The sequence below is a fragment of the Mesoplodon densirostris genome, chromosome 1 (genome assembly GCF_025265405.1).
Source record: "Mesoplodon densirostris isolate mMesDen1 chromosome 1, mMesDen1 primary haplotype, whole genome shotgun sequence".
Classification (NCBI taxonomy): domain Eukaryota; kingdom Metazoa; phylum Chordata; class Mammalia; order Artiodactyla; family Ziphiidae; genus Mesoplodon; species Mesoplodon densirostris.
Window position 1 is genome coordinate 31,665,652 of NC_082661.1, and position 21,818 is coordinate 31,687,469.

Here is a 21,818-nt window from a genome sequence, read left to right on the forward strand (position 1 = left end):
GCGGCCATGGCTCACGGGCCCAGCCGCTCCGCGGCATATGGGATCCTCCCAGACTGGGGCACGAACCCGTATCCCCTGCATCGGCAGGCGGACTCTTAACCACTGCGCCACCAGGGAGGCCCTAGCTCCATGCTTTTAACACTACATTGCTTCTTATTAATTATTTCTGCAAAATGTGTCTCATGTTTACCCCTTTCTTTCCATCCTCACTGATACCGCATTAGTTTTGAGACTCTCAGGATGTCTTAGCTACATTATTGCAATAGCTTCTGAGTTTCTCTGCTTCCAATCTCTCTCTGATCATCTCTGCGTATCACTGCCAGATTAATTTTCTTAAAACACTGGTTTTATTGTGTCACTGCTCTGATCAAGAAACTACATTTTTTTTATTGTGGTAAAATATATGTAATATTTATCATTTTAACCATTCATAAGTGTCCAATTCAGTGACATTAAATACATTCACAATGTTGTGTAACCATCACCACTATCTATACCCAAAGCTTTTCCATCATCCCAACAAAAACTCTGTACCTGTTAAACAATAACATCCTCTTCCCCTGGCTCTTGGTAACCTCTAGTCTACTTTCTGTGTGTACAAATTTGCAGATACAAGAAACTACATTTTGCAAACTGTATCTTCTACTTTTTCAGGTCTATCCATAATTTGACCACAATCTATTTAACCTTATTTCTTCATATTTTCTAAATACACATTCTCCAATCTAATATCTGTTTTCTCGACACTCCGTTCCTCAACTATTGTAATTATATCCATAGTTAACACCACACAGTTCAGCATGTTGAACCAGTGAGTTAGAGCTGGATTGAATCTTATGGGTTTGCTAGTGCAATCTCATTTCACAGGCTAGAGAGCTTACCACCTTTCTTGAAGTCACACACAGTTGGTGGCAGAGATGGGATTTGAAAACAGAATCCAAATCTTTTAAAACTACAGTTTATTGAGCACTTACAATGTCAGACACAGTACTGAGCACTTTACATTGTATTTTCATACAAGTCTTGGGGAGACTTTATCATTATTACTATTATCATCCTTTCTACAGATTAGGAAAGCCAAATTCAGAGAAGCAATTTGCTTACTCTCTTCATTCGCCTGCCTTCTCTTAATAATTAAGTACATAATAATTAAATATAGACTTGGATTTTTCCATGTACATGAACCTTTTCTTCTCCACATCGAGGCCGTAAATCCTATGAGAGCAGTGTTCATGTCTATTCTAGCCCGGCAGAACCTAGCATCATGCTGTATTTACATTGTTAGGTAAATAAACATATGGATAAACCGGTTGGTGTGCATGGTATTTGAGAGGATTTGTTCCAATCTTGGCACTATATTTTAAATACAAAGGATATGAGTCATGACAACGGCAACACAAATCCGTATAATGAATGCAAAAGTGCCCTGATATCATCACAATGCTGGCACAGGGCTGACACTCATGAAACTGCAGTTGCCCCATCCTGCGCTTCACAATTTACAAAGCCGCACCTCAAAAGTCAGTTTTGGGCTCTGTCCTTTAGCTCCGCGTCGGTGCCATTGACAACTGTGGAGATCGGAGCAGGATCGGAGCCGCTTGTGTAGGTGGTGACTGTTGCTTCTGACGCAGGTTTGGTTTTTGTTTGGTTTGGAGTTGACATTTCAGCTAGGCTACCTCTTGGTAGGCGAGACCTGAGTTCTCTGGGTGGCTGAGGTGGCACCGTGGGTCAGCCCCACCCCTCCTTCTGGTATTTGGCCCAGGGCTCCCTTAACACTCAGCCCCGCACAAAGATGGCGTAGAACCCAGGCTGGGCCAATGGGGAGTGGCGTTGCTCCCGGTTGCCTAGGTAACAGCCAATGGGCTGCGGGAATTGTGCTCAGTGCGGCTGCCCGGGATGGCGGCGTCAAGTGCGGCAGGCACTGGAGGTGGTGGCGGAGAGGCAGGTGGCAGGGGCGAGCCAGGCGGAGCGGAGGTCCGCCCCGCGTCAGGGCGAGACGATCATCCCGGAAGGCCGAGCCCAGGTTGGCTGGCAGCGCGGGTGGGAGGGGGCCGGGAGAGTGTGGTCTGGGAGGAAGGGACTGAGGAGGCCAGCCCGAAATGACAGGGGCTGCGGGAGCGCTGCTCCATCCGAGGGTTGCTGCCCCGGAGGTCCCAAACCCGGGCCTCCCGTCTCTACCGCGGGGTCCGAGGCCCGAGCCCATGGCCTCCAGGATAGAGATCGGGGTACGTGGGCGCTGTGTGCAGAGGAGATCGCAGACCAGTGTGAGCAGAAGACCCCTCCCGCCCTGGAGAGCGGACCCGGGGTGAGGGAAGTAGCGGTGCTGGAAAGCCAGAACCGGGTGGGAGAAGGAATGGGGAGGTCGACGAGTTAAGTGTTGTCTTGTTGCGGTCTAGGGCTTTGTTTGCTCTGGGTCCGCCTCTATCACACTCTGGTGGAGAGACGTCCCTCACACACATCCTTGGGAAGTAGGATGCTTAAATTAGTTGATGGTGGCATCCCTACTGTCTAGCATCTCCAAACTGCTTAGGTACCACCGGGAGTCACTCGGTTGTATTAGAACCCAGCCCAGGAATTTTACTTTCTCATGAAATAGAATAGTATGCTGTCAGTCCCCATCACCCCAAGGTGTCTGGGGTTTTTCTGTTTGTTTTGTTTTGTTTTGACCTTCTTTCTGGTGTCAGGATTTTCTTCCCACTTTCTTCAGTCTAGCTGTCCCACAGTCTTCCTAAATAAAACCTTTACCTAGTAGCGGTACATTTGTTTACTTTTCCAGTGGAAGGAAGAATTATAGTGAAAGAGACTTACAGACTTAAAACAAAGACCGTTATTTTAAGCTCACTTAAAATACTTTGAAAAGAACATTTGACTTTTTGTTCTAGGTCCATTACAAGCCAGATTTTTGTTCATCAAAGCCTTCATTTTCATCTCTTTAGGATTCTAAATGCCTAAGAGCTGCTTTCTTTATAACTGAAAGAACTTTCAAGACTGTCATACCCTGGGGAGGGTGGCTTTAGGGGGACAGTGTGAAGCTATATGTAGATAGTTAAGGTGGATGCCTCCAAAAAATATTCTTAAACTGAAAATCTATTCTCTTCTATGTTAGTTTTTTTTTTTAATCCTCTGGATTTGGACACAGGTTACTGTGGATGCATAAGTATTTTTTAACCAGTTTGATTTCTGAAATTTTAAAAAAAAGACAAATGGAATGGAAACAAAAGTTCTCATTCCTGTCTTCGAGTTCTGTTTGGAAATGTCTGGGGTGGGAGAAAATAAAGATAGCAAGGGTATAGTCTATTGTGCAGACTAATAGTGTGTTGGTTTATAGGCACAAAATAGTCATTTTCTTTTAGATAAATGTTTGGATTGATCCTTTGCAACCCATCTATCAAGAGAGAGGAAGGGTGGGCACCTGTTAAGAAGCGTGAATCGTCTTGGCTTTGTAACTAGATTCCACATGTAAATCTGAAGCCTAAACTCCTAGGCCATCTGTTCTCTTTAAAAAGATTTTTTGGGGCTTGCCTGGTGGCGCAGTGGTTGAGAGTCCGCCTGCTGATGCAGGGAAAACGAGTTCGTGCCCCGGTCCGGGAAGATCCCACATGCTGCGGAGTGGCGGGGCCCATGAGCCACGGCCGCTGAGCCTGCGTGTCTGGAGCCTGTGCTCCGCAACGGGAGAGGCCACAGCAGTGAGAGGTCCGCGTACCGCAAAAAAAAAAAAAAAAAGATTTTTTGAATAGCTGACACAAATACTAATTTGCATTCCTTATTTTTTTTAATATACATTTATTTATTTTTGGCTGCATTGGGTCTTTCTTGCTGCGTGTGGGCTTTCTTTTCTCTAGTTGCAGGCAGGCTTCTCATTGCAATGGCTCCTCTTGTTGCAGAGCATGGGCTTAGTTGCTCTGCGGCATATGGGATCTTCCTGGACCAGGGCTCGAACCTGTGTCTCCTGCATTGGCAGGCAGATTCTTAACCACTGTGCCACCAGGGAAGTCCCTGCATTCCTTTAAAGTATTGGTTTTTTTAGCCTGCATCAGCACTGGCTATACTTTATTAAACTAGATTTGTCTCAAGGACCCTGGTTACTGATAGAGTTCTTTTTGGGGTCAGTAGCTATACAGCTATAATTAGCATGGCTAACTACAGAAGTCATAAATGAAAACCCTGATTCTGCCTCAGACAGTGACAATATCAATTATTTGGACACATGTAGAAGTTTCAAGTCAAGTGTGTTCAACCATGGCCTGAGACACATGGAGTGTACATGTGTTTCCTTTAATTAGCACTTCTAATTGTGTTCTTGGGAATGGACATCATTTTGACAATCAGCTATTGAAGTTTGCTATATCTCCCTAGAACAAAATGGAATGGGAATTCGTAGTATGTGTGTTTGAAAACAAATGGGAGAGGATGGTGGCAGGGATAGGTTGAGGGATGATGTTCCCATTAAAATTGCTGTATAACCGATTATCCCAAACTTAGCTGCTTAAAACAACCATAGGATGCTCACAGATTCTGTGACTCAGGAACCGGGAGATAATCTCTCTCTGCTCCATGATACATCAGCTGGGATGTGGGCTCAGTGGCTGGGGACTGGAATCATCCTGAAGGCTCCTTCACTCACTCCTGGTGCCTGGGCTAGGATGATTCAGAGATGAGGACTGCCAACTGGAAGCACCAGCACATGTGACTTTTTATGTGGCTCGGCCTCCGCTGAGCATGGTAGCCTCAGGATAATCAGACTACTTATGTGGTGGCTCAGGTCTCCAAGCTCAAGTTTACCAGTTAGCAAGATGGAAATTGCATTACCTTGTATGATCTAACCTCAGAACACACCATCGCTTCCATCACGTTCTATTGGTTGAAGCAATCACAAGCCTAGCCAGATTCATAAATGAGGAGTTAGACACTACTTTTTTTTTTTTTGCGGTACGCGGGCCTCTCACTGTTGTGGCCTCTCCCGTTGTGGAGCACAGGCTCTGGACGCGCAGGCTCAGTGGCCGTGGCTTACGGGCCCAGCCACTCCACGGCATGTGGGATCTTCCCGGACCGGGGCACGAACCCGTGTCCCCTGCATCGGCAGGCGGACTCTCAACGACTGTGCCACCAGGGAAGCCCCTAGACACTACATTTTTTATTTATTTTTTATTTTTTTTACAATGACAGCTCACTCAGAATTTTTTTTTTATTGAAGTATAGTTGATTTACAATGTTTCAGGTATACAGCAAAGTGATTCAGTTAGATAGATAGATAGATAGATAGATAACTTTTTCAGATTCTTTTCCATTATAGGTTATTACAAGATATTGAATATAGTTTCCTGTGCTATACAGTAGGTCCTTGTTCTTTATCTGTTATATATATAGTAGTGTATATCTGTTAATCCCAAATTCCTAATTTATCCTTCCCCCCGCTTTCCCCTTTGGTAAGTTTGTTCTCTATGTCTGTGAGTCTGTTTCTGTTTTGTAAATAAGTTCATTTGTATCATTATTTTTTACGATTCCACATATAGATGATGTCATATGTTATTTGTCTTTCTCTTTCTGACTTATTTCACTTAGTATGATAATCTCTTGTCCATCCATGTTGCTGCAAATGGCATTATTTCATTCTTTTTTTTTACATATTTATTGGAGTATAATTGCTTAACAATGGTGTTAGTTTCTGCTTTATAACAAAATTAATCAGTTATACATATACATATGTTCCCATATCCCCTCCCTCTTGCGTCTCCCACCCACCCTCCCTATCCCACCCCTCCAGGCGGTCACAAAGCACCGAGCTGATCTCCCTGTGCTCTGCGGCTGCTTCCCACTAGCTATCTACCTTATGTTTGGTAGTGTATATATGTCCATGCCGCTCTTTTGCTTTGTCACAGCTTACCCTTCCCCCTCCCCATATCCTCAAGTCCATTCTCTAGTAGGTCTGTGTCTTTATTCCTGTCTTACCCCTATGTTCTTTTTTTTTGTTGTTGTTGTTGTTTTTTTTTTTTTTTAATTTTACAAATTTAATCAGTTATACATATACATATGTTCCCATATCCCCTCCCTTTTGCGTCTCCCTCCCACCCTCCCTATCCCACCCCTCCAGGCGGTCACAAAGAACCGAGCTGATCTCCCTGTGCTCTGCGGCTGCTTCCCACTAGCTATCTACCTTACGTTTGGTAGTGTATATATGTCCATGCCGCTCTTTCACTTTGTCACAGCTTACCCTTCCCCCTCCCCATATCCTCAAGTCCATGCTCTAGTAGGTCTGTGTCTTTATTCCTGTCTTACCCCTATGTTCTTGATGACATTTTTTTCTTAAATTCCATATATATGTGTCAGCATACAGTATTTGTCTTTCTCTTTCTGACTTACTTCACTCTGTATGACAGACTCTAGGTCCATCCACCTCATTACAAATAGCTCAATTTCATTTCTTTTTATGGCTGAGTAATATTCCATTGTATATATGTGCCACATCTTCTTTATCCATTCATCCGATGATGGACACTTAGGTTGTTTCCATCTCCGGGCTATTGTAAATAGGGCTGCTATGGACATTTTGGTGCATGACTCTTTTTGAATTATGGTTTTCTCAGGGTATATGCCTAGTAGTGGGATTGCTGGGTCATATGGTAGTTCTATTTGTAGTTTTTTAAGGAACCTCCATACTGTTCTCCATAGTGGCTGTACCAATTCACATTCCCACCAGCAGTGCAAGAGTGTTCCCTTTTCTCCACACCCTCTCCAGCATTTATTGTTTCTAGATTTTTTGATGATGGCCATTCTGACTGGTGTGAGATGATATCTCATTGTAGTTTTGATTTGTATTTCTCTAACGAGTAAAGATGTTGAGCATCCTTTCATGTGTTTGTTGGCAGTCTGTATATCTTCTGTGGAGAAATGTCTGTTTAGGTCTTATGCCCATTTTTGGATTGGGTTGTTCGTTTTTTTGTTATTGAGCTGCATGAGCTGCTTGTAAATTTTGGAGATTAATCCTTTGTCAGTTGCTTCATTTGCAAATATTTTCTCCCATTCTAAGGGTTGTCTTTTGGTCTTGTTTATGGTTTCCTTTGCTGTGCAAAAGCTTTTAAGTTTCATTAGGTCCCATGTGTTTATTTTTGTCTTTATTTCCATTTCTCTAGGAGGTGGGTCAAAAAGGATCTTGCTGTGATTTATGTCATAGAGTGTTCTGCCTATGTTTTCCTCTAAGAGTTTGATAGTGTCTGGCCTTACATTTAGGTCTTTAATCCATTTTGAGCTTATTTTTGTGTATGGTGTTAGGGAGTGATCTAATCTCATACTTTTACATGTCCCTGTCCAGTTTTCCCAGCACCACTTATTGAAGAGACTGTCCTTTCTCCACTGTACATTCCTGCCTCCTTTATCAAAGATAAGGTGACCATATGTGCGTGGGTTTATCTCTGGGCTTTCTATCCTGTTCCATTGATCTATCTTTCTGTTTTTGTGCCAGTACCATACTGTCTTGATTACTGTAGCTTTGTAGTATAGTCTGAAGTCAGGGAGCCTGATTCCTCCAGCTCCGTTTTTCGTTCTCAAGATTGCTTTGGCTATTCGGGGTCTTTTGTGTTTCCATACAAATTGTGAAATTTTTTGTTCTAGTTCTGTGAAAAAGGCCAGTGGTAGTTTGATAGGGATTGCATTGAATCTGTAGATTGCTTTGGGTAGTAGAGTCATTTTCACAATGTTGATTCTTCCAATCCAAGAACATGGTATATCTCTCCATCTATTTGTATCATCTTTAATTTCTTTCATCAGTGTCTTATAATTTTTTGCATACAGGTCTTTTGTCTCCTGAGGTAGGTTTATTCCTAGATATTTTATTCTTTTTGTTGCAATGGTAAATGGGAGTGTTTTCTTGATTTCACTTTCAGATTTTTCATCATTAGTGTATAGGAATGCCAGACATTTCTGTGCATTAATTTTGTATCCTGCTACTTTACCAAATTCATTGATTAGCTCTAGTAGTTTTCTGGTAGCATCTTTAGGATTCTCTATGTATAGTATCATGTCATCTGCAAACAGTGACAGCTTTACTTCTTCTTTTCCGATTTGGATTCCTTGTATTCCCTTTTCTTCTCTGATTGCTGTGGCTAAAACTTCCAAAACTATGTTAAATAAGAGTGGTGAGAGTGGGCAACCTTGTCTTGTTCCTGATCTTAGTGGAAATGCTTTCAGTTTTTCACCATTGAGGACGATGTTGACTGTGGGTTTGTCATATATGGCCTTTATTATGTGGAGGAAAGTTCCCTCTATGCCTACTTTCTGGAGGGTTTTTAATCATAAATGAGTGTTGAATTTTGTCGAAAGCTTTCTCTGCATCTACTGAGATGATCATATGGTTTTTCTCCTTCAGTTTGTTAATATGGTGTATCACGTTGATTGATTTGCATATATTGAAGAATCCTTGCATTCCTGGAATAAACCCCACTTGATCATGGTGTATGATCCTTTTAATGTGTTGTTGGATTCTGTTTGCTAGTATTTTGTTGAGGATTTTCGCATCTATGTTCATCAGTGATATCAGCCTGTAGTTTTCTTTCTTTGTGACATCCTTGTCTGGTTTTGGTATCAAGGTGATGGTGGCCTCGTAGAATGAGTTTGGGAGTGTTCCTCCCTCTGCTATATTTTGGAAGAGTTTGAGAAGGATAGGTGTTAGCTCTTCTCTAAATGTTTGATAGAATTTGCCTGTGAAGCCATCTGGTCCTGGGCTTTTGTTTGTTGGAAGATTTTTAATAACAGTTTCAATTTCAGTGCTTGTGATTGGTCTGTTAATATTTTCTATTTCTTCCTGATTCAGTCTTGGCAGGTTGTGCATTTCTAAGAATTTGTCCATTTCTTCCAGATTGTCCATTTTATTGGCATAGAGTTGCTTGTAGTAATCTCTCATGATCTTTTGTATTTCTGCAGTGTCAGTTGTCACTTCTCCTTTTTCATTTCTAATTCTATTGCTTTGAGTCCTCTCCCTTTTTTTCTTGATGAGTCTGGCTAATGGTTTATCAGTTTTGTTTATCTTCTCAGAGAACCAGCTTTTAGTTTTATTGATCTTTGCTATCGTTTCCTTCATTTCTTTTTCATTTATTTCTGATCTGATTTTTATGATTTCTTTCCTTCTGCTAACTTTGGGGTGTTTTTGTTCTTCTTTCTCTAATTACTTTAGGTGCAAGGTTAGGTTGTTTATTCGAGATGTTTCCTGTTTCTTAAGGTGGGATTGTATTGCTATAAACTTCCCTCTTAGAACTGCTTTTGCTGCATCCCATAGGTTTTGGGTCGTCGTGTCTCCATTGTCATTTGTTTCTAGGTATTTTTTAATTTCCTCTTTGATTTCTTCAGTGATCACTTCGTTATTAAGTAGTGTATTGTTTAGCCTCCATGTGTTTGTATTTTTTACAGATCTTTTCCTGTAATTGGTATCTAGTCTCATAGCATTGTGGTCGGAAAAGATACTTGATACAATTTCAATTTTCTTAAATTTACCAAGGCTTGATTTGTGACCCAAGATATGATCTATCCTGGAGAATGTTCCATGAGCACTTGAGAAAAATGTGTATTCTGTTGTTTTTGGATGGAATGTCCTATAAATATCAATTAAGTCCATCTTGTTTAATGTATCATTTAAAGCTTGTGTTTCCTTATTTATTTTCATTTTGGATGATCTGTCCATTGGTGAAAGTGGGGTGTTAAAGTCCCCTACTATGAATGTGTTACTGTCGATTTCCCCTTTTATGGCTGTTAGTATTTGCCTTATGTATTGAGGTGCTCCTATGTTGGGTGCATAAATATTTACAATTGTTATATCTTCTTCTTGGATTGATCCCTTGATCATTATGTAGTGTCCTCCTTTGTCTCTTCTAGTAGCCTTTATTTTCAAGTCTATTTTGTCTGATATGAGAATTGCTACTCCAGCTTTCTTTTGGTTTCCATTTGCATGGAATATCTTTTTCCATCCCCTTACTTTCAGTCTGTATGTGTCTCTAGGTCTGAAGTGGGTCTCTTGTAGACAGCATATATATGGGTCTTGTTTTTGTATCCATTCAGCCAATCTGTGTCTTTTGGTGGGAGCATTTAGTCCATTTACATTTAAGGTAATTATCGATATGTATGTTCCTATTCCCATTTTCTTAATTGTTTTGGGTTCGTTATTGTAGGTCTTTTCCTTCTGTTGTGTTTCTTGCCTAGAGAAGTTCCTTTAGCATTTGTTGTAAAGCTGGTTTGGTGGTGCTGAACTCTCTCAGCTTTTGCTTGTCTGTAAACGTTTTAATTTCTCCATCAAATCTGAATGAGATCCTTGCTGGGTAGAGTAATCTTGGTTGCAGGTTTTTCTCCTTCATCACTTTAATTATGTCCTGCCAGTCCCTTCTGGCTTGCAGAGTTTCTGCTGAAAGATCAGCTGTTAACCTTATGGAGATTCCCTTGTGTGTTATTTGTTGTTTTTCCCTTGCTGCTTTTAATATGCTTTCTTTGTATTTAATTTTTGACAGTTTGATTAATATGTGTCTTGGCATATTTCTGCTTGGATCTATCCTGTATGGGATTCTCTGTTCCTCCTGGACTTGACTGACTATTTCCTTTCCCATGTTAGGGACGTTTTCAACTATAATCTCTTCAAATATTTTCTCAGTCCCTTTCTTTTTCTCTTCTTCTTCTGGAACCCCTATAATTCGAATGTTGGTGCGTTTAATGTTGTCCCAGAGGTCTCTGAGACTGTCCTCAGTTCTTTTCATTCTTTTTTCTTTCTTCTGCTCTGCAGTAGTTATTTCCACAATTTTATCTTCCACGTCACTTATCCGTTCTTCTGCCTCAGTTATTCTGCTATTGATCCCATCTAGAGTATTTTTCATTTCATTTATTGTGTTTTTAATCATTGCTTGATTCATCTTTAGTTCTTCTAGGTCCTTGTTAACTGTTTCTTGCATTTTGTCTATTCTATTTCCAAGATTTTGGATCATCTTTACTATCATTATTCTGAATTCTTTTTCAGGTAGACTGCCTATTACCTCTTCATTTGTTAGGACTGGTGGGTTTTTATCTTGCTCCTTCTCCTGCTGTGTGTTTTTCTGTCTTCTCATTTTGCTTATGTTACTGTGTTTGGGGTCTCCTTCTTGCAGGCTGCAGGTTCGTAGTTCCCGTTGTTTTTGGTGTCTGTCCCCAGTGGCTAAGGCTGGTTCAGTGGGTTGTGTAGGCTTCTTGGTGGAGGGGACTAGTGCCTGTGTTCTGGTGGATGAGGCTGGACCTTGTCTTTCTGGTGGGCAGGTCCACTTCTGGTGGTGTGTTTTGGGGTGTCTGTGGACTTTTTATTATTTTAGGCAGCCTCTCTGCTAATGGGTGGCGTTGTGTTCCTGTCTTGCTAGTTGTTTGGCATAGGGTGTCCAGCACTGTAGCTTGCTGGTCGTTGAGTGAAGCTGGGTGCTGGTGTTGAGATGGAGATCTCTGGAAGATTTTCGCCGTTTGATATTATGTGGAGCTGGGAGGTCTCTTGTGGACCAGTTAGACACTACTTTTTGATGGGGCAGTGGCAAGGTCAAATTGTAGAAGAATGTATAAGACAGGAGATATGATCGCGAATATCTTTGGAAAATACAGTCCACTCTATTTGGTAATGAGAAGCTAATCTTTCAAGTTTCATTGGCTGCTTTGAAATATTTAGGATGCATGGCCCAAGAGCTAACAGCATACCAAAAGAGTGGCTAGGTTTACAGTTGGAGGGGCTGGGTAGTACTCGGTCCCTAGATAATCCTCAAACTGGAGAAGAACAGTTCCCTTTCTTTCAAGTTCCTTCTACTGGTGGGATGCCACTGTTTGGAAGTTTCACATAGCCTTGAGAAGAAGTAAACACACAAGAGGCTGAGCCCCTGTGTAGTCAGTCTGGCTCCTCAAATTGCACTGAAATAACTCCTTCCAAAACTTCGAGTGAAGACAAGTTAGTCAGCTGCTGCTGAACATTGAAAGGAAGTGTCCTTATCTTATCATCTTCCTGTGGAAATAATGATTTTGCATTTATGTGTCAGAACGGTTGTTTAGTTTTAAGATTTAGTAGAAGATGTAACCATTCATATTCTGACTTGTTTTGAAAGAATGAAATAGCTCAGATTTGTGCCATAAGCTGACTTTTAGTTCTCTGATGTAATTAGTTCTCAAAAGAGCTGATGGTGACCTCTAGCTATCAACATGCCTATCTGGACTGGAAAGCGTTTTCCTCTGTACTTTCGATGGAAAACTGCTTCTCTTCCTCTCATTAATGTTGTATTTGCAATGGAGTCATGTTGACCTCTACCCCAGGCATACTCTGATGCTGGGCTGATGATAAGAGGCTCGTGAGCCTGAAATTAGATGCTGACCTTGTGGAAAGTGGATGGGACAGAGATGGCACACCAGGTGCCAGCCACTGAGAAAATAGCCCCCCAGAGGTACTGAGGGGCATTAAGACAAGAAAATGATCCTGGTCTTGGGATATCTTCTACAATGTGAGAGACCCTGAACATGGAGCTCCTGAGTAACTAGAAAAGTGAGAAAATCCCTGTTGTACCTATGGGAGTGACTCCAAACATCACCAAAAGAGCTTCCACAAAGCTGGCCTTCATTATGGGGGTAGAAATGAATGTCTCTCCATGTTTGGGTGAGAACACAGGGCTTCTGCTCTGTTCAGACCAGGCTGTCTTCACATCAGACCATTTCTGAGCTTTCAGCATCTGCATCAAAATCATTATGACATAGGCCAAAATTAGAATATCCCATAGGGTGCTGATAAAGAACAGATGAGTGGCTATATATTACTTTCCCCCTACTTAGTACTTACTTTATTAGTCAAAATTGCTGATATTTTTTCAAAATGTCATTTGAATTTGTAAGGAAACACAAAAGATCCTGAATAGCCAAAGCAACCTTGAGAAAGAACAACAAAGCTGGAAGTATCATGCTCCCTGATTTCAAACTATACTACAAAGTTACAGAAATCAAAATAGTATGGTACTGGCACAAAAACAGGCACATAGGTCAATGGAATACAATAGACAGCCCAGAAATGAACCCACACTCATATGGGCAATTAGTCTACCACAGAGGAGGCAAGAATATACCATAAGGAAAACGTACTCTTCAATAAATGGTGTTGGGAAAACTGGACAGCTACATGCAAAAGAATCAAATTGGACTACTTTCTCACACTATATACAAACAAACAAACCCTCAAAATGGAGTAAAGATTTAAATGTAAGTCATGACACCATAAAACTCCTAGAAGAAAACGTAGGCAGTATGCTCTTTGACATCAGTCTTAGCAATATTTTTATGGATATGTCTCCTCAGGCAAGGGAAACAAAAGCAAAAATAAACAAATGGGACTTAGTCAAACTAAAAAGCTTTTGCACAGTGGAGGAAACTGTCAACAAAATGAAAAGGCCACCTACTAAATGGAAGAAGATATTTGCAAACAATGTATTTGATAAGGGGTTAATATCCAAAATATACAAAGAACTCGTAAAACTCAACATCAAAAAATCACACAGCCTGATTTAAAAATGGGCAGAGGTCCTGAATAGACATTTTTCCAGAGAAGACATACAGATAGCCAAGAAGCACATGAAGAGATGTTCAACATCACTAACCATCAGGGAAATGCAAATCAAAACCACAATGAGATATCACCTCACACCTGTCAGAATGGCTGTTACCAAAAAGACAACAAATTACAGGTGTTGGGGAGGATGTGGAGAAAAGGGAAGCCTCGTGCACTGTTGGTGGGGATGTAAATTGGTGCAGCCACTGTGGAAAACAGTATGGTGGTTCCTCAAAAAATTAAAAACAGAACTACCATATGAGTGGAAGTGGAGCACTTCCACTCCCGGGTATTTATCTGAAGAAAATGAAAACAGTACTTAGAAAAGATACATGCACCCCTATATTCATTGCAGCATTGTTTACAGTAGCCAAAATATGGAAGCAATCTAAGTGCCCATCAATAAATGAATGGGTAAAGAAGATATGGTATGTGTGTATATATTCCATACACACACACACACACACACACACACACAATGGATATATATATATATATATATATATATATATATATATATATATGAATACTACTCAGCCATAAAAAAGAAAAAGAATGAAATCTTGCCATTTGTGACAATATAGGTGGACATAGAGGGTATTATGCTAAATGAAATAAATCAGAGAAAGACAAATGCCATATGATTTCACTTATACGTGGAATCTAAAAAACAAAAAAAAATGAATAAACATAACAAAACAAACAGAGTCATAGATACAGAGAACAAACAGGTGTTTGCCAGAGGGGAGGGGGTGGAGAGATCAGAGAAATAAGTGAGGGAGATTAGGAGGTACAAACTTCCAGTTACCAAAAAAAAAAAAAAAAGGAAAGAAAGAGAAATAGGGATTGCATTTAAAAAAATATGTCAAATGATTCTATTTGTCTCTGTTTATATTTATTGATGTTTTGGGTATCTTAACTCCTTTCTTATAGAATATCCTTGAGTATAAATATTCTTTTACCACTCATATGAAGCTATACCTAGCCAGTCTCCAAATGTTACCAGGTTGTTTTTGTTTATCCTGTGATATATCTGTGATAATCATTCCTGCTCCCATTACCCTGTTATCTCCCTAGTTCAGACTTTATGATCTCATACCTGGGTATATCAGTTAGCTTTTGCTAGGTGTGTTATTACACACCATCCCCAAAACATAGTGGTTACAACAACCATTTCTTTAATCCGTGATTCTGTGGGTCGGTAATTTGGGGCTGGGCTCAGGAGGGCAGCTCTTCTAGTCTTGCCTGAGCTCACCCATGCATCTGTGGTAGGCTGGGACAGCTGCTACACGTGGCCTCTCACCATCTGGCAGACTAGCCTGGGCTCATTCACATGGAGGCAGAACAGTTCCAAGTGCAATAAGAGAGCAAGCCCAACAAACAAGCGCTTTTCAAACCTCTGCTACATCACCTTTGCTAATGTTCCATTAGCGAAAGCAAGTCAGATAACCCACCCAGATCCAACAGGCAGAGGAATAAATAAGCTGCCTCTTAATGGAGGATCTGCCATGTCTGCAAGGGCATGGATGGAGGGAGAACACTTTGTGCCCATTTTTACAATCGACTAAATGATCACATCTCCTGTCTTGCAGCTTCTCTGGCTGTAGGCTTTTGCTGTTCCAGCCCATCCTGCTTCCTTCTGCCACATTCATTTTCCTTAGACTCTGCTTTCATATTTCATATTATAACCCCCAGAAGTTTCTTCTTTTCCATACCTTATCAGCTATCAACCCTTCTGCCTAGCTTTCAAAGGTCTCCTTAAGCTGGCCTGACCCTAAAAGCAGAGCACATGGTACAGGGGAAAAAGAACTAGCAGCAGTCAGGGGAGGCATGGGCACGAGTTCCATCATCATCATTGTTCACTAACTAGTTTTTAACCTCTTCGGGCTTCTGTTTTCTCCAAATGTTTCTCCCTCCAAAATGAGGGAGTTTGCATTAAATCTGAGAGGTTCTTTTCAGATTTAAGATTTAGGCCGGGTGTACGTGGATGAATTTGTTTCCTGTTACTCCTTAAATAAACCTTCAACTCGAATAAGACCTGGCTTCCTAATTCCCACTGCACATGTCGTGTTTATATTGCTCTTTGTGCTTTCACCCCCCACGTTTTCTCAGTCTGGCATTGCCCTTTGCGTTCTTCACTGCTTGTTTTACGTTCTGCCCATCCCTTGTCTTTGTCATCTCTGCCATCCAGTTTGGCACTTCATTATATCATCTCTCGTATTATTCAGTGTTTCAGTTGTTAGTCTTATCAGCTAGCTTATAAACTCATCGGGGAACGAGACTATATTTTATACATTGACTAAGCACATAGTAGGTATCAAGCAAATATTTACAGAGAAATCCTAAATTTCCATCCCAGGTCTTAGAAAATTGGAACTGGCTGAAGACTTTTTCCTCTTTTTTTTTTTTTTTTTTTGCGGTACGTGGGCCTCTCGCTGTTGTGGCCTCTCCCATTGCAGAGCACAGGCTCCGGACACGAAGCCTCAGCGGCCATGGCTCACGGGCCCAGCCGCTCCGCAGCATGTGGGATCCTCCCAGACCGGGGCACGAACCCGCGTCCCCTGCATCGGCAGGCGCACTCTCAACCACTGCGCCACCAGGGAAGCCCTGGCTGAAGACTTTTAAGACAAGTAGGAGGATAAGACTGCTTGGGCAGAGGTGGCGATGATGGTGGTGGTGGTTGGAGAGGGGGGGGATTTCTGTTAAATGTACTCAAGGTAGTTTACACTTACCAGGCTGGTAGCCTTTAGGAGGTAGGTATCTATAAAATTGCTTTACAGGCCTTTCCTCCAGCCATCCTATGACACTGGTTCTCCTCTGCTTATTTCTTGCAGTTTTCATCCTTCTGTAAGCTGCCACCATGACCCTGACAAAAGGTTCCTTCACCTACTCTAGTGGGGAGGAATATCGTGGCGACTGGAAGGAGGGTGAGAGGACCCATGGGGAACATCCAGTGATGAACACTTCATTTGGCTGAAGGACAAATACATGAGGATATATATAAGACAACTTTATGAGTCTTCATTTCTAACTTCTAAAGCCAAAGAGTGCCTTTCCTTTCTTTGATTTTAGGATTATAAATAAAGGAATTGGAAAATGCTATTGTTACTCCAATCTCCAGAAATAAGTTAAATCTTCCCACTTGTAAATTTAAAGTGTTTTAACACTTTTTTTTTTTTTTTTTTTTGCCACGCCTCGTGGCTTGCAGGATCTTAGTTCCCCGACCAGGGATTGAACCTGGGCCTATGTCAGTGAAAGTGCCGAGTCCTAACCACTGGCCTGCCAGGAGACCCCCCAACACTCTTTTATCCTTTAGTGGTATTACTTGGGAATTGTTTTTATAAATGCTAACGTACTCAGCAGAACAAAATGAATTATTTTTAGGGCCCATAAATTGCAAAGTACAGATTCATTGTAATGACTTGATTCTAGTGAATCTTAAGGAAGAAATTAGGGCAGACACTCAAGAGCAGATGACATTCATTGCCTTGAATTTCCTGTGACAGCTCATTACATTTGGAAGTATCTATTCATAGGAAGGGCAGAATTCCTCCAAGCCTGAGGCTATACAGGAAGCACTTTAATGATGTTCAGTTTGGAAACAGTCTGGCCACTTAAAAGTCTCATGCGTCCAGTCCTAGCAAACCCGGAACTGCCCCGAGGAGACTTGACTCTTTATAGTTGTGCCCAGAAGAGCAGTTCACGCCCTTTCCAGACGCCTCATTCTTTTCATGGTAGATCCCTGCAGCTGATGAATTTTTGAGCCTTGAGAGGAGAAATTGTGCACATGGGACGTGACCTTGCCTCCGTACATCCCCAGCCTTTTCTCCTGCCTCCCAAACACCTACTGTCCCCTTTAACGTGACCTTTCAGAGGAGAGTCTTCTCGAGGCTCTGCTGGGCAGTCTCTATCCACCAAAAGAACGCCCTTGTACCCGGAATGGCATTGCAGCTTCTCCAGTATCTTGCTCTGTTCTCTGGTCAGTTCAGTGGGTAAGCACAGCCCTATTGATGGAGCAAAGCTCAAACTAGTGTTGCCAGTCAGGCTGTTAGGTTTGCCCAGCAGCTTCATGGTGTCGGAAGGTACTTTAATTTTTTTCTCAGAGTGTCAAGGCAGTTAAGTGTCAAGGGCTCCAGAGTCAGTCTGCCGGCTGCATTTGCTGTCTTGCTGTACCACTTAGTTGCTCTGTGATCTTGAGTAAGTTTTTTATCTTCTCCTTGCCTTGGTTTCTGCATCTGTTAATGGGAATAATAGTAGTATTGGGCCTACCTCCTAAGGTTGTTGTGAGGATTAAATAAGATGATAAATACAAAGTGCTTAGAAGAGTGCGTGGCACATAGTGAAGGCCCTGTGAAGTTAGCTATTGTGATTTTTATTTTAAAATTTTTTTAAGCTGTTGTGATTTTTCAGTGCTCTCTTATCTTCATACTTGGAGAGACCTGCTCCAAATCTGATGGTTGTGACCTAAGAAGGGAAGATCTTAGTAGCCAGCTTATTACTCTGGGTAATAGTTCTCTGCCCTGCTAGTGTCACTGCTTTTCTTCCTTCCTTTGTGGGTGGGGTGATGCGAGGCAAGGGATGTTGGACTGTGAGAGGGGACCCTGAAGCTGCCCCATCCCAACCTGACACCTGTCTTCTCTTTGCTCAGGCCGCAGACATGGTTTTGGTCAACTGATGTTTGCAGATGGTGGCACCTACCTGGGCCATTTTGAGAATGGGCTCTTTAATGGCTTCGGGGTACTAACCTTCTCAGATGGCTCGAGGTGGGTACTGGGTCATCATTCCTTTCTCAGCCTTAAACTAGGGAAGGGAAGTTCTGTTCTAAAAGGGATAGTGAGAAACATCTGGTCAAACCTGAGCTTGTCCCGGGCCCTCTGAAAACAGGCAAGGAGTAGCGTTCGTTCTTTTATTGGTTACTTTATAAATACATCTAAAATTTGAAATGGCAAGGTCAGTGACCTCCCACCCCACCACTGTTCTCTTAGGTTATTTCCTTGCGATTAGAGCCTCGTATCATACACACTCACTGACTCTTCTCTGCTGGCTGGGTGGGTGGGAGCTCTGGAAGAGTGGAATCAGCTTTGCTCCTTGGCATTGCTAAACCACACATTTGGTGTTGGCAGCTGCCTGACTGAGTTATCCTGAAGGCTGACATCTCGTGTTTCTGCAGGTATGAGGGGGAGTTTGCCCAGGGCAAGTTCAACGGCGTCGGGGTCTTCATTCGACATGACAACATGACCTTTGAGGGGGAATTTAAAAACGGCAGAGTGGATGGTTTGGGTAAGTTGCGGGCCAGCAGGACAGGGGACTGACGAGCATAAATGGGTGGAAGGACACCTTTGCAGCTTTAATCCTCCTGTGGATGCCCAGCAATGCATAGGGACCAGGTGCCGATGCCGGGTCATCGGACTCACCAATAGAGTACCCAAGGGCTGCAAACTTTTCTCTCCCTCCGCCTCTACGTAGCAAGCAGACCTCCCAGCCACTAATGCCACTGTCACACCCATATTTTCTCTGTCCCCCTCAAAGGCCTGCTGACTTTCCCTGATGGTTCTCACGGAATACCCCGCAACGAAGGTCTGTTCGAGAACAACAAGCTTTTGCGGCGCGAGAAGTGCTCGGCGGTGGTTCAGCGGGCCCAGAGCGCCTCCAAGTCAGCCCGGAGCCTCACCGCCTGACTCGGCGCTGCGCCCAGCTGACAGCAACGCCCCGCCACCCGCTGGGGGTGAACAAAAGAAGCCGATGTGAGAGGAGATGAGAATGACCATGGAGCAGAAGTCTTGGGAGAGGCCCCATCACCTGCCAGGCAGGGCTGCGGTCACAGAAGGTCTGAGGCTCGGGCCGCTGGCCTTGCAGCAGTGGTACCCGGTGTGCCCTGCCCTTGTCTCGCTCGTTGGTACTCTCTGTCCCTAACACCGTGGGTCACCCGGTGCGGACCTGCTGCTGCCTTCTACTTCATTTTCTGCCAAGTGATACAGAGTCTCTTCCTTCTGCCCCTATTCGGTGCAGAGGATCCCAGCCCCAGATTAGGGCCAGTGCTCTGTGCTGCCCTGGAGAAATAAGGGAAACGATAGGAGTGGCTCAGACAGTACAGCGGTCCTGAGAAAGTCAAGGCCAGAGCTTTTCTGTATGTTACCCCTGCATTCGCTTCTGGTTGACACCATGGCCCCAGGCCTTCCACGTTGTCTGACCAGACTGGTCCTCGTGTCTGTTTATTGCTCCTGTGAAGGGTTCAGTGAATGCTATTTCCCTCTCCCTTGACTTTACAAGCAGATAATTTGTGCTCCTCTCTCCTTCCTTAGACATGGGAAAGGATCCCTTTTGTCAGAAAGAAACCGATATAAACAGTCATCTTATAACTTGTATTTATAACTAACTCCAGGGCAAGGGCAGATATCTGTGGGTCCCATCAGGCCCTGTCATGGAGTGAACTAAATCCTTAAGGATGGCTTGGGCTGACACAGCTTCTTTCCAGTGGACCAGTAGGTCAGACCCACCTTAACCCCTTGGGGTTCAGGTAGAATTGGACCCATCTTGGGATGGCAGTGAACTAAAAGAGCATTTGGTTCACTGTAACTCTTCCATCATGAGCCTTGGCCATCAGGCCTAGGGATCAGATCTTGATCGACTGGATCCCTGCACAGTTCATCACAGAGGCCTCCAGTTACCCTGTGACCCAAACATGCCCCCCCACAGCCCCTTATCCTCACACTGAATGTCTCCTCAACAGCAGATTGTGGTGGAAATTAGAGCCGTGTGCCTCTATTTATTCTCTGAATTGTACTGTAGAAACAAGTGTTTATGAGGAATAAACAAATCACCAGAACTGCCTATACTTAGTTTTCTTGACTCTCTTGCTGTACACCCTTATGAATATTGACCCACTTGCTGTTTCTAAAAGTTAATTATAGATGGGGGCTTGAAACTGACACTGCACACGTTACTACATAATATCATCTAATTCTGCAAGGTAGGAACATTAAAAAAAAAAAAGCCAGGCAGGGCTTCCCTGGTGGCGCAGTGGTTGAGAGTCTGCCTGCCGATGCAGGGGACACAGGTTCGTGTCCCGGTCCAGGAAGATCCCACATGCCACGGAGTGGCTGGGCCCGTGGGCCGTGGCCGCTGGGCCTGCGCGTCTGGAGCCTGTGCTCCGCAGCGGGAGAGGCCACAACAGTGAGAGGCCCGCGTACTGCAAAAAAAAAAAAAAAAAAAAAAGCCAAGCAGGCTCAGGTCGCCCAAACTAGTAAGTGGCAGAGCTGGGTGGGATTTGTATCTGGGACTTTTTGACTCCAAAGCACTTTCCACTGAACTACTCATCACCTTGAACGTCAGGGTGCCCAAGTCCTGAGACCATTTATTGTCACACCTGTTGGGTTACCTCAGGCAAGTCTTTCTCTGAACATTCACCTTCCATGCTAACCCATTCACTTGCATGATCTTATAAGCCCTGAGAGGAAGGTACCATTATTATCCCTGTATTACAGATGAGGTTCAGGGCAGTTAAATAGTTTTCCAAGGTCTTGCAGACACTAAGGCGCAAATCCAAGAATGGAAATCCCAGAGACTGAGCTCTTCACCAGTATACTAGGCTGCCTCCCTAGCCCTAACTTTTTGCCCCATCCCTAAACCTGATTCTCCTCTGAGCCCAGATCTTCCAGAAGTTGCCTGTGAGAAGAGCCCAGGTGCTAAGCCTCAAGCTTCAGTGCCAACCAGATGCCCAGTTTCTGCTGAAGATTGATACCTTTTATATTCGCTTCTTTAGCCCTTGCCCTAAACAAGGATCTGTTTACCTTTCTTTTAAACGAGAGTAGTTTTTTAAAAATTCATCTCAGGCTTTCTGCCACTAGTCAGATATCACTGAATACGGTTAAACTTTTTTTTTTTTTTTTTTTTTTTTTTGCCGCATTGCTTGTGGGACCTTAATTCCCTGACTAGGGATTGAATGCAGGCCCTCAGAAGTGAGAGCGTGGATTGCTACCACTGGACTGCCAGGGAATTCCCAAGGTTGAACATTTTAGAGAAAGTAGCCTTTTAAATGAATGTGCTAAGTGTTTCTAAATATCTCACTTGAACCTTTATGCCTCTTACCTCTCTCATTTAAAACTTCAATAACTTTTCTCCTAGGCCTCCAATAATCTAATGGTTATGTTTGCTTAGTATTCTTAGGGCCTCTCTCAGAGCTGGGAAAACGCAGACCTTGGGAGCTAAATTGCCTCTGGGAAGGTTCTTGATATCTGGGCTGGAAACCTAAGATCTG

The 21,818-nt window shown here is 43.0% G+C and overlaps 1 protein-coding gene across 2 annotated transcripts; it reads left to right on the plus strand.

Moving 5' to 3' along the window:
• The first annotated feature begins 1,444 nt into the window (after positions 1-1,444).
• Positions 1,445-20,391, plus strand: MORN4 (MORN repeat containing 4). Of its 2 annotated transcripts, none has more exons than XM_060101154.1 (5): positions 1,445-1,631; positions 16,396-16,488; positions 18,210-18,324; positions 18,732-18,841; positions 19,091-20,391. In XM_060101154.1, the coding sequence occupies exons 2-5, from the start codon at positions 16,422-16,424 to the stop codon at positions 19,237-19,239; spliced, it is 441 nt and encodes a 146-aa protein (XP_059957137.1). In that variant the 5' UTR covers positions 1,445-1,631; positions 16,396-16,421; the 3' UTR covers positions 19,240-20,391. The 2 variants fall into 2 exon arrangements, with proteins under 2 accessions (XP_059957137.1, XP_059957127.1); XM_060101144.1 differs by lacking the exon at positions 1,445-1,631 and adding an exon at positions 1,893-2,023.
• Positions 20,392-21,818: the final 1,427 nt, after the last annotated feature.

Bases quoted from the DNA above. Each gene is read 5' to 3' on its own strand.
- MORN4 (XM_060101154.1), top strand. From the start codon at position 16,422: ATGACCCTGACAAAAGGTTCCTTCACCTACTCTAGTGGGGAGGAATAT. The intron at 16,489-18,209 runs GTGAGAGGACCC...CTCTTTGCTCAG, and splicing joins TCGTGGCGACTGGAAGGAGG to GCCGCAGACATGGTTTTGGT. The intron at 18,325-18,731 runs GTGGGTACTGGG...GTGTTTCTGCAG, and splicing joins ACCTTCTCAGATGGCTCGAG to GTATGAGGGGGAGTTTGCCC.